The sequence below is a fragment of the Hyperolius riggenbachi genome, chromosome 10, assembly GCF_040937935.1.
Source record: "Hyperolius riggenbachi isolate aHypRig1 chromosome 10, aHypRig1.pri, whole genome shotgun sequence".
NCBI lineage: Eukaryota > Metazoa > Chordata > Amphibia > Anura > Hyperoliidae > Hyperolius > Hyperolius riggenbachi.
In genome coordinates, this window is record NC_090655.1 from 138623064 (window position 1) to 138639421 (window position 16358).

Genomic DNA, 16358 nt, shown 5'->3' on the forward strand with positions numbered 1-16358 from the left:
TGAGAAAAAGTGCAGTAAACATAGTAATGGTCTCTGATTATAACCAGGAAGTTTCCAACCACTAAACAGTTTATATGAGTATGCAGTTAGTGCAAGCAAACCTGTGTAAATGAAGAAGCAGAGTCTACTTGGCCGTGCAACATATGTCCAGCAGTGGCATTTTTAGCAATAGCATTGGAGGCAGTTGTGGATGCAGAGTAGTAGTTTCCAGCAGAGTCCTGTGGCTGTTGAATCCTGTTTGAATTTCTGGGTGAATTCTTGTATTCAATGTATTGTAGCACATAAGACCAGAATCTCTTATAGAGCACAGTACATGGCAAATCACAGTACAAGATAGACCACAACGTTTCAGGTGTGTGTGTGTGTGTGTGTGTGAGCACACACCATGAAATCATTACAAAAAGTGTTTGAGACTGTACTCGTCAGCTGCTTAAAAACTGCCTGGCTTCAGCTTACTCAAGAGGTCAATCCAATGAGATTCCCTACATAAAAGTTGAGAGAGAGATTAATCTACCTAGCTATCTGGGGTTCTCTTTGGACAACTGTTGAACACAAAAGGCAAGGCCATGCCTGACTACAAATCCTTAAGCAGTGGCTGGATGGTGTAATGGTTAAGGGCTCTGCCTCTGACACAGGAGACCAGGGTTCGAATCTCGGCTGTCTGTTCAGTAAGCCAGCACCTATTCAGTAGGAGACCTTAGGCAAGTCTTCCTGCTACTGCCTATAGAGCGTGCCCTAGTGGCTGCAGCTCTGGCGCTTTGAGTCTGCCAGGAAAAAAGTGTGATATAAATGTTATTTGTCTTGTCTAATTTTTCTCTTGGATTGAGCATAAATGGTACATGCTAGGCTAGCTTCAGCTAGTAGTGTTGGTGGTATAATGGATATGTTAGTTACCTACCATACACTGAGACCTGGGTTCAATTCCCAGCCACGGTATGTAAGCTGGCTTTTGAAATACTATAATTCCCTGGCAGATGAGACCCTCCTCCCTCCGGTATGAGAGAATAGGTAGAAGGGGAGGGGGGGGAGGAGGGACTTCCTCCAGGTATTAGATCTCTTGAAATATGTTTTATATCATTTTCCAGCCAGTAGAAATTTTTCTAAATTTTTAAGTTCGCCTAACCATTGAAGTCTATTGCGGTTCGCGAAAGTTCGCGAGAACCGAACCTTCCGCGGAAGTTTGCAAACCAAAAATCAGAGGTTCAGCCCATCTCTAATAGTAGATCACCCACAATAATAATATCAGCCAGCTTAGATGGTGCGTCCTTAAAGGCATAGACTTTGTTAAAGTACTTACAGAAAGAATCTTGTTGGACATTGAAGCCAGGCGGTTTTAATGATGAGTTCAGTCTCAGACACTTTTTGTAATTGTCATATTTTGTATATGGTAACAGCTGCTCATTTCATACATGTAATGCAAATGGTTGAAGTGTACCAGCCCCTTTGTTCGTGTAGTGGGTATGATTATATGCATTTACAGTATAGATGTGGTATGAAGTAGGGCACCTGAGGACAGGGCTTTGGAGTCAGTGCAAAAATCAAACTACTATCTCCTCAGTTTATGAAACCACCTACCTTGACTTCAGTTAACAAAACTGCTCCGACTCCACAGCCCTTGCAGGGCTATGAAGTGGGTACAAAAAAAAAAAAAAAAAAATCAGACGCCTCAGTTTATGAAACCAGACTTCGACTCCAGGTACCCAAAAATTGCTCTGACTCCACAGCCCTGCCTGAGTAATGGATAGGGGCCCTTGGACAACGTTGCATTGCAGAATAATTCTGCATGCCAACTCACTGCCCATACAATGTTATGAGACAGTTCACACTTCTGTGCTCTAATGAAGCTCATTATTCGAGCTCGCTGCATGCAGGTTTTGAATTGAAGTGCATGTCCAGTCTCCATTGCAGTTCACACTCATTGTAACGTGCGCTTTATGCAACGCACACAGTGTGCAAGGGCCCTAACACTCTGAAATGTGCTCTGTCTTGTACTGTGATTCTATATGATGTAATGTTCTTGTACACTAAAATCAACTAAAGTATTGGTAATGCAGCTGAATTAATGACCATATTCTCTACGTAGTTTGCTACAACCTAAAAGTTAGAAACGGTGCTGTCCACCCAATAACATTACAGGAATTTCCCTGTGAGGTTTCCCAAGTAGACTGGTGCCGGCTATTTCACCCAATGTGAAATCGCACTGTAAAAAACAAATTATATATTTTCTTAAGGCCTCCCGCAAATTATGGAAGCATTAGTGAGTCAGGTAATAACTGGCAATGGACATCGTATGTGATAAAGTAGTGCATGTAATCAGTTAAAAAAAAAAAAAAAAAAAAAGTAGAGCCCAATATGTGCATTTCCCATGTGATTTTGCATTGCGTAAAATTGCCTGTGCTCCCCACAATGCAACTCTTGCGTTAGACTGATCGAATTAAATTCCACCTGCATAGGATTTGATTGGTGCATTTGCAATCTGCATAAATTCGAGATGCAAGAGTTGCATAATCCTGAATCATACTGACCATCCCTACTTACTATGGTAAAGTTACTATCCCTCTAAAGTTTAGAAGGATAGTAACTTTACCATAGTAAGTAGGGATAGTCAGTATGATTCAGGATTATGCAACTCTTGCATCTCGAATTTATGCAGATTGCAAATGCACCAATCAAATCCTATGCAGGTGGAATTTAATTCGATCATTTTCAAGCTGCATAGGAAATTAGCATAAACCTGTATCAACTTGCAGCAAATGGCATCAGGTGATAGTAGAATATCAGTAATTTTACTAATATTCTACTACAGTATATCTTAATATTTCAAGCCCACTTTCCTCACGGCGTTTTTAAATGTACTATATACTCTGTAAAAGGCTGCGGAAGACATAATAATGGTACATTTTACACTGACAAAAGCGCAATCAGGTCCAGACAAAAAAAATAGCAATCTAAGAATTTTATTCCAGGATCACATTACAGTAAAAGGATTAGCCACCTACAAGGTGATACAAGGCACTTTTTAGTCCTAAGTACAGTTTGTTTGTCTTTGTTATAAATACCATCTATGGCAAGGATAGGTGTAAAACATGTTATTTGTTTGTACAGTGATGCTACATCATTTGACAAGATTGACCACACAGGAAAACTGACATCACTTGTTTAATGTGTGCTGCACAAATCCAAAAATAGTTTGTAAAGAAGTAAAACGTCCCTTGAGATAAATTAGCAAACATTAACATAAAAATTAACAGTATGGTGACCATTTATTTCAATAGCAAAATAACGTACAATGAATAAAAGTATCTTTGTTTAGATGCATCCAGGCATCTTCATCTACTGAAAAGCAAAAGGATCATATACATTATGTGTTCTATATTAGGCTGTTACGGTATATAGCAGGCTACAAGTGCATACAGCACAGGAGTGATTTTACACTGTATTCCAGTTGGATTCTCTACAACTTCTTGGGTGGTAACAACGTAAATCAATGGACATATACAGACTGAACCTCTACATAATATCTAGTTCAACTTCCTGCAGTAAAAACAAAAACACAACAGACACGAATGTTGTGCTCTACCTCTTGTATGCATTCTGTTGTTCAGTTCTTTGCACATTTTCTGGTTGATACTTGGTGAAGCGATTAAAGAGATTTTCCACCTTTTCTGTATAGAAAGTAGACTCCCCCCTCACCCTCCCATTGGTGGTACCAGATCTATGCAAAGATTGCCATGTGCCTGTTGTAGAGCCAGCCCCTGGTAAGGATGTGCAGACATTGACTCCTCCCAGCTTGCGTGTGGAGAAACATGTATGCAGAGCAGTGCTTACCCATGAGCTTGGTGAGGGATTAAGCACTACTGGTGGCACAGCAAGAGAGGTTATGAACAATACATTTTCTAAATACTTGGGTGCAGAAGGGTAGAGGCACTGCTGCTTTTTCAGCAGATGATTACCTCTTTGATACCTTTGAAGCCAATAGCCTTGACTTGCTACTGTAAAAGTGGCAATACACTTATTGATGTTTCCCGTAAATAGAAATCGATGCCCAATCAGTCGGTCATTTGCCCCGGACAGAAAAATAATCGCTTAGTCGGAGGGTCAGGTGCAAAGCGGTAGCAGCGCAGTGTTCTCCGCAGGCTCTTTGAGCTGGGTGCTCCACCAAAACATGTTTTGTCTCTGAAAAAGCAACTTGCAAAACCGCTATCAGGCTGTCACCCCCATTGTTCTTTAACACTGTATTTGCCCATCTGGATTAAAAGGCTTTTAGGAAGTGGTGCCTCGCTGTTATCGATTTGTAACGCGAGCTTTGGTTTAGGAAGAAAGGCCCATTAAATACACCATTTTCCTACTCAAAAGTGTAATCTATCCCATATAGCAAGGTCAGTCTTAGCACTAGAGATGGCAGTGCACTGAGAGGCAGCTGTCCCAGGTTCCCAATCCCATGGTCACCGTCCAAGAGCCGTGCTGAAGCCACAGTCCCAGGAAGGGCAGGCTGGAGAGAACTGCCCTCCAACTCTTACTTGACAGTGACCAGCCTGGCTTCTTGGATGTAGCATAGAGAGCTTGATGGGCAGTCCAATCTAGCTCGCCTACCCAGCTGTCAGTGCTCTGGGGCAGTGACATCAGACTGGCTCCAGGATGGAGGATGCCGGTTTGTAAAACCATGACAACCACCTCTCAGCACACTGTCCTCTATAAACTGTTGCCAAGTCTGGCTCTACAGAAAATTCGGATGAATTTTGAGCATCACAACCCCCCCCCCCCCCCCCCCCAAAAAAAAACCTTCAGAAACGTAGATTCAATTTCCCTCTAAATGGTATTTCACACACTTCTGCTGCGGAGATGATGTCTTACAGCAGTTTTAGATGTTACAATAATTCTTATATTAATGTGAAATGATATTTCATGCGTATCACTGTTAGTGGCAAAACCTTTTTTTACTTTATTATATAAAGAAACAAATAAGAGAACATAAAACACAGCTATTAATAACAGACATTTTGCTTATTCCCACTGACTGGTTTAGCAAAAAACATCTAATTAGTCAACAGAAATATAATAATTTGTAAACCTACAAACAGTCACAAAAGTAACACACTGGAGTAAGTGCACTTGCTAAAACCTACTGATGGTGTAGCTTGAAGTGAACCTGCAATATGAAAACATTATTAAAGTCAAGATTTTGGCAAAAAAAAAAAGTGAATTTATGGTGCTTGCAACAGTTACCTGTTACAATACTCAAACGAGTTTCATTAAAGAATCCCTGCATCGCAAGAGGCTGACTTTCCGACTTTCTGACTTGAAGTTAAGTCCTGCCCCTTATCGCACAAATAACACCTTTAACCATTTAAAAATTCCATGCCAGATCTTCATTGGTCAACAGAGGCTCTCACATTGGACAATCATATAGATACAATAGGAGGAGCTTAAACTCACAAAGGGGAAATCTAGACCCTCTTGTACAGAATGGTGAAGCAAATGTTCTCCAGATGCACAGAAATGACTGAAGTCTATTGCAGGGACTTCTGGCACAACAAAAATGGCATAGTTAGTTTTTGCCTTTTGTGATGAGACAAGGTTACTCTAAAAAGGAGTCCCAGATACACAAAAATGTGCTTTATTTGTGGCAAGATTATTTTGTGACAGAGGCTTGCAGGCCTGCTATGCTGTACAGGGGCAATACTATTCCTCCTTGTCAGGAGATTGCGCATGACCATGCAGCACTATAAATTGTCTATCAGTGAGATAATGCCACTAGATTAGGGCCAGATTTACCATAAGGCACTATAGGCATGTGCCTACAGGCGCCTGATGATGAAAAGGCGGCTCACTCCCCTCCCCTATTACCTGCCTCCCTCCTTCCCCATGCTGAGTGCCGATGAGAGTGTAAATGAGAGGTTATTCACCCTCCTCTTGGCATTCCACTGATGAGACCTCCCTTCAGTCAGGGGCACCTCTAGCTACTTAATACGGAAGTTCCTCTAGCTACCTAATACTTTGGGGCACATCTACCTACTTAGTTTTAGGTAGCCAGAAGTACCCTCAATATTAAAGGGGCACCATGCAGCTATCTATGATGGGCAAGGGAAGTAAATAAGAAGTGACAGCTGGGACAGCTGGGACAGCCAACACAATTGCAGTGTGGTTTAGCAGGGGTGTTTATAGGTTCATGGAGGGTGAAGTCTAGGGTGCCAGAACATCTGTGCCTATAGGCTCCTGTGAGGTAAAGCCGGGCCTGACTACATAATTCAGGCTGCAGGCAGGTGACACCTGCCAGTGATGGCATTACAACCTCTGGCCCTTAATTTAAAACAATTCACATACATGTTACAGATGTGCATTTTGCTTCTTGCTTGGAGTTTTGATGCAAGTGCAGAAATATTTGTTGATTGTCAGTATCTAATTCTAATAATCTACTAATAAATTAAATGTCTGGAACACTTAAAGTTCCAGACAGGAGTAAATACTTTTGATTAGAAGAAGAAATTTTGCACTACATGAACATCTAGTTCAGCTGAATCTAAGAAGCAAACAAAGGGTTTTCTGTTTTACATAGTAACCAGATATCTGGTCTGATCCCGGGGACACCAGTAGCCTCACTAATCAGAATTGTGAAAGCCCAGCATTGCTGTACATCACTGATGTAGAGTTAGTTTAAAAAAGACTGGTATGCTGAATCTACATTGCAGAAGTAGGCTGACTAAACATTAACAAATGCTGGTCAGAATATCATTCAGAAGCAGAAGGGGGTTGTCCACAGTTACTGAATTGTGGAAAACCCCTTCCAGGATTTTGCTTGAATTGGGTAGAAGTAAAAAAAAAAAAAAAAAATTGTATCAGTTTGTAAAACCTTGACCACAGATTACAGTATATGCTAGAATATAAATCGACTTCGTGTATAAGTCAACTCCAAAATTTGACCCTAAGCTGGAATTTTTATAAAGCATGCTGGCTGCTGTGGATCACTCTGCAACTAGGAGTCAGAAATTTACCTAAGCTTCTAGACTTAATTTTTTTGGTTTTTTATACATACTGTATATACTCTATTACTATCAGTTTTCGGACCTTACATGATAACATTGTAAAGTTATTATTACTATGAGGTCTTAGGGTACTTACACACATGAAAAATATTGCTTGTGGGGTTCAGAACCTAATACTTTAATATTAAGTTTCGGTTCTAGACTTCTATGGAGTGGAGGAAGAAAGCAATACACTTGGCCTGCACTCTGCCGAGATGATGTGGCACTGCAGATCTCTCAGTGACACATCAGGGCCACCATACATACTCTGGAGTCTTGGCGGAGATGGTTTTGCCTTGGCCGAGAACCATCTAGTGTGTGTTCCAGTGTTATTTGTATATTTCTACTTGTGCGATTACAATGATGGGCTGATCAAAAATGCAATGTACTTGTGTTAAGGATTTTGCTTTTGTTCTAAAATACATACTGATTTCTTCAACGTTTTTCTCTTGAATTGTGACACCATCAGCTTTTTCATAGGTGGTGTTTTTGCTAGTTTTTTTTTCCTTTTCAGTACAACGCTATACACCTGGATCACACTCTGCTGCTGCCTATAGTTCCCCTGCAATCCTGCCGAAACCCACTGGAATTTATCTAGCAAAGAACTGGCATTTCCAATCTATATACATCTGATGAAAAATTACAGTTTCAATACATGTTCATTCAATTCAAGCAGGGGTCATACTAGTCTACTTTTGTGCGTGTTTTCTGCATAGAAAAACACATTTTAACTGAGAACTAATGTTGATCAATGGCCTAGTTCGCACTTGTGTGCATTTTTTGCGTACAAAAAGAAAAAGGCGAACATTCTACAGCATAATTCTGCTCATCGTGCGCGTTTTCTCTATTACATTAGCTGCTGTCAAAAACGCACACGTTTTTCTGCATACAAGTACATATAGTGTGCAGAAAAATGTGCGCAGCAAACTGAAAGACAAGTGTGACCCCCGTCTCAATGTTATTTGCTAAACATACACGTTACAAGGCATTCTGCTACCTCCCTCATGTAGGATACCATTTTCCTGATTATAGGAGGCACTGAATAGGCCTGAAAATAAACATCAATTATCTCTTCATTGTGCAGTAGTTCAATTATTTTAGTTTTAATACAATCAGAAAGGCCATTATTGTTTATGTCACGGAGGGAAAAACCTTTTCAGGAGGCTGTAGAGTGTTGATGGCACATTACAAAAAAAAAATAAAAAATAATATTTCAGAGTTATGGTGGAATTAGGACACAGGAAGGCTGTGAAAGTTTTCAGCTGCCTTGTATGAGTGGACTCCTCCCATTTCAAAATGGTTGCTCTGCGAGCCATGATACGGGTCACTAAGGTTGCAACAGCAAAGCATTGCACAGAAGCACCTTTCAGGAATGTGAGAATTAATAATTTAAAGGACAAATATCAATGTTTATGTTTTTTCCACTAGCTACAGCAATAAATGTAGGGGAAAGCTTGGCAAAAGATTGTAGCATTGAAAGTAAAAAATAAAATAAAAAATATAAGAATAAAATACCTTACCGTGCAGTACCTGTAAATGTTGCCCCATAAGAACACAGTCTGTGCTGGATGGGAGTCCACACGTCCAGTGTTTGTAATTGGTTCCTGCCACAGTGCTGGCCACCCCTCCAGTGTGAGCCAAAACCCAAGCAGCCACAGCACCCGTATAGGAGGGAAGAAAGACAACCTCTCTTGCTCCATCAATGAAAAATGGAATGAGTGCAAAGCGCAATGTTACCGCTCAATGGCTGTCTGCCATTGCATAGTGGTAACTTCGAGTATATGCACTCATTCCGCTTTTCAGAGGCTGAGTGACAGAGGTTGTCTCTCGCTCCTCACACAATCTGGGTGCCATGGTCGAGCTGCTTTTGGCTCATGCTGGAGGGTTGACCAGAATTTAGTTTCTATAACACAGAAAACAGAATCACCTCTGAAAGCTTCTTCTGCCATCTGTTATCTGTACACTTATGGGGCAATAATTTACAGGTGCTGTATGGTAAATGGGCCTTTTTTTTTTTATCTTTCAATGCCACATTCTTTTACTGAGCTTTGTCCTCCATTTATTACTGCAGTCTGGGGGGAAAAATGAACTTTGATGCCTCTCTAAGCTTCTGCATGTAGCACCTTTATGTACAATTCATTAGCACACAGGCCTCTCATCACGTCACTGAATAAAATGCTACAACCGTTGTCATCGTTTGCCTCCACATTCACAGTTATGTCAGAGAAACCCCAAGAAAATTCCCTTCGTAACCGGCATAACATAAGGATTCAGCAGGAATCCATACAGAGAAATGCAAGATGGCATTCAAACCGTTTTTGAGTATAACAGGAAGAAAGGCATTATTGAAAGAAAGCAAAGCAGGCTTCTACACGGCGGCAATGCAATAAGAACAGTTAAAATGTGCAATGATGAATTTCTACAGTTACTGTATTACACAGTACCTCTTCAAATAAATTACATGTCTACCCTGAATATGAAGAAAACGGGCGCAAGTACCTTGTATACTGGGCATAAAAAAGGATCATCAAAAAAGACCTGTTCTTTAAAAGACTACAAAATAAGTGTGATAAAAGCAGTCCATGTGCCATCCTGCTTGCACCGGCTCTGTGAAACCACGTGGGAGAGTACCGCCTAAAGGAAGGTAGTTATGGCTAGTGGTGCCCTGTTGAACCATTTATCTGATTGGCACTGGAAGGCATTTCTGTAAGATACAAGCAGTCCAGGAAGGCTCTGGAAATTTCTGTGACCATAGACCTGTCTGGGATTGTTTGTGCCATCCCATATATGGCACCCTAGAAGAAAAAAAAAGTTATTATATGGGTAAAATAAATGTAAAAAACAAAAAATCATCTTTGTTTAATGTGTACAAGTTTACATCATACACTGAACAACCAAAACATTACAAGTATAACATTGTGTAGTTACTCCTTATGCTGCCAGAACAGCTCTGGCCCATTTAGGCATGAACAACACAAAACCTCTGTAGCACCAAGACATGAGTAGTAGATGCTTCCATGTCTTATAAGCTGCAGGGCAGGAACTCCAAGCATCAGACTTGTTTCTCCAGTACATCCCACTGATCCTTCAGTGGCCTGGGTTCCAGGGAATTTAAAGGTCAAAGGAAATGTGATTCCCCAACGTGTCCATTTCTGTAGATGCTCTGATTATGGATTGGGGTGAGGGGGGAAAGAGAGCGTGGTCTGTGGCTTTTCATTTGCCACCTCATATATACTTTACATAATCAGTTAGTCACCAGTTAGTAACCACGTAACCTATCACATGCTTTAACTCCTGTGGCTGACTGATGTACCGTTTGTCACGTCATATCACTAGGGTACTGCATGGGATGGATTTCTATGGATTCCATTAATCACTTATTTTCAGAAATCCCACCAAGAAATAAAGATCACCTATTGAGTAAGGGGAGCTTGCAATGCAGGAAAATAAATCACCAGCAAGCTAGCAGTAAATCACAAGAATATTTGAACCCACCCCAAACTTCTAAGTCGAACAACAGCAATACCAAATACTTGTATAAAATATAATAAAAAAGAATTACCACTCCAGTGGTTTTGGCTCCAGGATCCTTCATTATTACCGTCACCGATTCCTTCACATCCTTCACAAAGAGTTCAGCAACCCCAGGTTTTGTATGCAGCAGTGTGAGACATATATGGATGCTGTGGTGAAAAACAAAATCAAACATCGCTCACCTTTAACCATTGATAAAACTGTCCTCAGAATCGCACACAACAGAATTTCATCATAAACCGAAGAATCTTGGAGCATGCTGGCTGAACAGTGCACTGGTTATGGGCTTTGCCTCTAACACAGGTGACCAGGGTTCAAATCTCAGCTCTCCCTGTTCAGCAAGTCAGCACCTAGTTAGCAAGGAGACCGTGGGCAAGACTCCCTAACACTGCTACTTCCTACTGAGCACACCCAAATGGCTGCAGCTCTGGTGCTTTGACTGCCAGGATAGATAAAAAAAAAAAAAAAACGCAATATAAATGTTGTGTGGCTTGTCTTTATTTGGTCTTGACACAAAAGATGACCAATCAGCAAATTGATATTAAACACAAAACTGTATGGCTTTTAAAATACTATAGATGTGAAAAGAAAGTAATGACCTTGAATTACTAATGTGCATCTCTCTATTGGTCATGTCGTATATAGTATGTACATAGTTGCATAGTTATTTAGGTTGAAAAAAGACATACGTCCATCGATTCAACCAGACCATTGAGTCTGAGTTCTAATTGTATTAGAGTTTTGCCAGGAAATCCCAGCAAAATGGTGATCACTACAGGTTGTTAATACTTGCATAGTTTCCCAGGCAAGAGAAGAGCACAATTAACATGTAGGCTAATATTATTCAACATATTGACGTCACTCCCCTGCCGCTTCAGCAGTCCTCTGCCCAGCTGCATAGTAACAGAACATGTTGCTAGTCTGCAGGTTAGGAACGTGTCTGTCAACTTTGGAATCAGCAATGTCGCCCGAGTGATAAGGTACCAACGCTCGCTGAGCGACATTGATCTTTTGTGTGTATGGGCCTTTAAAGACTAAACTAAACTGATGGGTGAAGAGACAAGATGACAGGAGTCCGGGAAACCAAAAACAATCATCTGTGTAAAGTAACTGATGAACATTGAACGGTCTGTTGTCTCCACAAATAAAGTGCTTTTAACAAATGCTTACCTAGATGGAAACTGGAGAGTATTCAAATTCCAGCCCTTCGCAGTCAAAGAATTGGACAAGCGGTAAATGTCAAACACCTTCGAACCCAGTGCAATGACTGACACTTCAGGATTCCCTAAAATAAAGATTTCCTCGACCTTTTGCAACCTTCAAAAATAAAAGTAAACCAGAGAAACTGAAAATGTATTCATGATCTTTTCGCATTTCAGGACTATACACAAAGAATCTACAGTCAAGACAAAGCCTGCCAGCAAAGATTTAAAAAAAACCACAAGATTTAGAAAAAAAAATAAAACACTTCCAATCTGCCAAAAAGTATTTAATCAGTGAGGCTACTTTCACACCACAACCTTTGCACATTAATAAATATCGGACCAAAACCCAACAGTGATCAAAAGTCACACTGCAGGCTCCCACTGTGATGCAACGCATACAGTGCAGCATCCAAAAACATGCTGCGCATTATCACAATGGAAATTGTTGCACTGCAAACTCGTCAGTTTAAATAAAATGTAATTGTGTTTCGATGTCAATATTATTATTATATTGTTCATAGCACCGCAACAGACCAAGGGCCTGATTTATCAAGCTTAATGTTGTGTAGTGCGCGCTATGCACGCCTTATATAGCAGCGCTTGCTGCCATGTAAGGGGTGTGCCTTCCTTAGTTACGTGCATTGCTTCCTTAGAGATGCACATAACATTAACTGCGGGTGGCCCTGCTCGAGTGAATTATTGCTACCGCTATACTTCACTCGCGGCTGCTACTGTATTAATTTATATAACAATGTCAATTAATACAGTAGCGGCAGCGAATCCACTCGCGGCAGGGCTACCCGCAGTTAATGTTACGCGCATTGCTAAGGAAGCAATACACGTAACTAAGGAAGGCACACTCCTTACATGGCAGCAAGCGCGGCTATTTAAAGCGCACTACACAACATTAAGCTGCGCTGCTTTAGCTTGATGAATCAGGCCCCAAGTGTTAAAGTAGACTGAGGGTGAAGAATCAAACCGATACAAATAGCTATACAGTATGTGATTGGTTCGCTGTAAAGAAATGCCACTAACATGTAATAGGAGAATTCTGTTATCAATGCATATTTGTGCTACATCTCAAGCAATAAAGCAAAATTAGTATGTGAATAAGGATCCTGCAATAAACAGAGCATGGCAACTAACTAGAGTAAACAGAAAAGAAACATCTTATATAGGTCAAACACAGTCATTCATACACGCCTATGCAGAACATACTCTTTTATGATGAGCCGTGCAGCAGTTACAATTTTCTTGGTAGCTTCCACATATCCATCTTCACCCATGTGCATCATTGTGGCCCAGCAAGCAGCGACTATACCACCCGGACGAGAGCCAGCCATAGAGGGTGAGGCATAGAGGCCACCTGGCCAGTCTGCTGTGACAAAGTACTGGTACTGTCTGTAGTCCTTGCTGCTGTACAATATCACAGAGGATCCTTTTGGTGCATAGCCATACTGAAATGTATAAACAAAAGCATTCACCACATAGAAGGCAGGAACGATTTCCAATAATTGCAACAGTTCTAAAGAGTGGAAGGACCAGACTAAAACATTTCCCTTCGGTATGACCTCTGAAACTGGGGAACCGAAAGGGCAATCACTGGAGGTGGAGTCTGAGCAATCTCTTGGGGGTTTGGGAAAAGGGGTCAAAGAAAATCTGGAAGGGCACATTTTTTACTAGTGAAGAAGCTTCTAGCAGATGACCATTAACATACCTTTCAGTTACAAGTGCTAGTTAATGGTACAACTTTTTATGAACAGTTCTTTATTTCAATTCAATAAATCTACTTGAATTGTAAATAAAAAAAAATAAAAAAAAAGTCAGCAGTTCCTCATGATAAATGAAAAATGACCATACAGTTGATCGTACATATGCAGTGTGCCGATCCATCAGGGGATCATATCTGATCTGAAATAAAATTGTAAAATGATCGTATTTATTTACAGTACAATCGATTTCCCATTAAGGAAAATCGATCACAATAAAGAATAGTTCATAAAATCTCTACAGAAAATGGGCACCTTTAGTCAGGAACACCCTCAGAGTTTTGTCTCCTTGTGCTACTCCCCTTACAGGCTGAATGATATATGGATGTCTAGCTAAGCAGCAATAGCTGTATTGAGTTCGTCTGACATCAAAGATTAGTATAAATGCTAGTGACCACTTAAAACACAGCAAAAGCAAATAGTTTTGAAGTATGCCTGAAAAAACAACTGGATGTTTAATCCAGGCGAGTAGAAGTAAGCCTGTAGTACAGAGGCTTGCATGAGCAATAACAGTCCCCACCAATACCAAGAAGAGAGTCCTGGGAAGCAGCGGAGAATTAGGGAAGCCCGTAGACCACTCAGAGGCTTCCTACTACAGTGATATGGAGGCCTGCCATATTTATTTCCTTTTAAGCAATGCCAGTAGCCTGGCTGCCCTGCTGATCCTCTGCCTCTAATACTTGCAGCCATAGACCCGGAACAAGCATGCAGCAGATCAGGTGTTTAGGACAATATTGGCATATTGGCATATATGATAGCAACGCTTTAAAGGCTGGTCCTTTACTGAGTTAGCAATCATGAAAAAGGCAAGAACCGCTCAGGTTTTTGACAGAACTGATAGGATTAGCTGCATGCTTATTTCTGGTGTAATTCAGACACTACTGTGGCCAAATAGTTCAGCAGAGCTGGCAGGCAACTGATATTGTGTAAAAGGAAAAAAATATGGCAGCCTTCATATCACTCGCACCTTGGGTTCACTTTAAGTATCTGTTCTTCAAACAATTTTTTCTTATAGGTTATCTTTAAGTTATTTCTATAAAAGATCCTACAAAATATTCTAACACCACAATTTATCACCATTTATAAGCACATGCATTCCACTTACTCCAGACAGCAGTTTAGCTAACTGGAGTAAGTCTATTACCGGCACTTGTAAACAGCCAAGCATCCTCTCCAACACATTAGAAGAGAAGGCCATTGGAATGCAAATAATTATTTCACAAAAGGCTTTCATACAAATTTAAAGCATATTGGAATTGGACCAATCAAATGCAATCCTGCCACTTTTAATGGCGCAATCCCAAACAGCATACTATTTGCTTAATCTGAAAATCTACTTGCAAACCAAAATGATAAGCATCTTTTTGATCATCTCAACTAATTAGAATTGAAGAAGTTGCTGCATGTTGGTAGGTAGGTGTAAACAAGAACAGGTGGAGGAGAGCCCAATGAGGAAGGCGGTGTGCCCTGACCCCTACCCCAGCAGCTCCAGGGGTACACTGTGTCATAGCTCAAAGATGGGTCGGCACCACCAAATAAAATTATAGCTCTTTTATTTTAGCAAGGCGGAAGGTGAGTGCGCAGGAAGGCTGGGCGTCGCCCACCTTAACTCTGTCCATGTTGATTGGTGCACTGTTGGTGGTTAGTGTATTTAAGAATGGATGCGAGATGTGTTTTATGTCATGGCTATTTTTTTGCAATTTGAGAAAGGGCAATTGCCCGAAACAGCAGTCTGTCATTGCAGCCTTGCTAAATTAAAAGAGCTATAATTCTATTTGGTGGTGCCCGACCCATCTTAGAGCTATGTTGGCAGGTAGGTGTGATGAAACTTTTGCTAGAACACAAAGAGTGATCAGTTGAATCTCCCTTACCGTTTGTACAGCTGTATCCTTACAGTCACTTGGGTAGAAACCCAAAATAACTACACAGTATTTACTATAGTGTAATAGAAATATGTGTTTCACCAATAGGGCATTGAGCAATGACCCAAACACATACCTTAGCTGTGGAGATGTTACACCAAGTAACATGTAACCACACTCCACTAAAATAAGGAAACATCCGAAAGGCACACCCATAGCATTACATTAGCAAGAGTGTTTCAAATCACAAAGCGCTCAGAAAAGCGCTCCTAGTGGGTTCCAGGCCTTATAGAGCTTTCTTGCCATACTGGAAGGTGTGAAATTCTGCTGCAGCAGTTGAAGACCAGATACCCTGTGCTACTACACAGCTAGGCTTAGTTAACACTGCAAAACTTTGCAGTGCAAATTATAAAGGATTGCATTTTTGCATGTTCCTGGAAGGCAGAATTGCTCTGAAAAATGGTGAAAGCAGCAAGATTGTAAAACGCTGCTGTGAGAACACCATCATAGTGGGAAACAGAACTAGCGCTTTGCTGATTGCTGACAATCGGCAAGCGCAGAGCAATCACTCTCAGTGTGAACCAGCCCTTAGAGCAGGGCTGCCCAATAGGTCAATCGCGATCTACCGGTAGATCGCGACCGCCTGCTAAGTAGATCGCGGCCACTTGGCCGTGTCTTGTCAAATTTTGCTGCCCCGCAGCCGTGGCTGTCATATTGTGCTGCTAGCATCAGGGAGGAAAGGGAGAGGCGTGACTGAAAGGGAGGTGAGGCAGAAGGGGAGAGCAGCAAATTAGGAGACAGCGTCTCCTCCCCTCAAGGCTATGACAACTGGGGGCGGGAGCAGGAAGTGTGTGGAGGCTGCTGAGGCTGATGGGGAAGATGGCAGGCACGATCAGATTACTATTGCAATAGATACAGTAATAGATGATTTACTGTGCGCAGCTGTGCAGCCAGCTGGGGGAAGAG

At 41.2% G+C, this 16358-nt stretch overlaps 1 protein-coding gene across 1 annotated transcript in view; it reads right to left on the minus strand.

The window, feature by feature from the left end:
* Positions 1-4755: 4755 nt before the first annotated feature.
* Positions 4756-16358, minus strand: part of SGPL1 (sphingosine-1-phosphate lyase 1) — a 70137-nt gene continuing 58534 nt past the window's right edge. The window contains exons 11-14 of the mRNA XM_068258302.1: positions 12980-13218; positions 11727-11873; positions 10585-10705; positions 4756-9817 (exon numbers count right to left, since the gene is read on the minus strand). Coding sequence (XP_068114403.1) covers positions 9677-9817; positions 10585-10705; positions 11727-11873; positions 12980-13218 — 648 coding nt within the window. The 3' untranslated portion in view covers positions 4756-9676. The remainder of the gene's footprint in view (positions 9818-10584; positions 10706-11726; positions 11874-12979; positions 13219-16358) is intronic.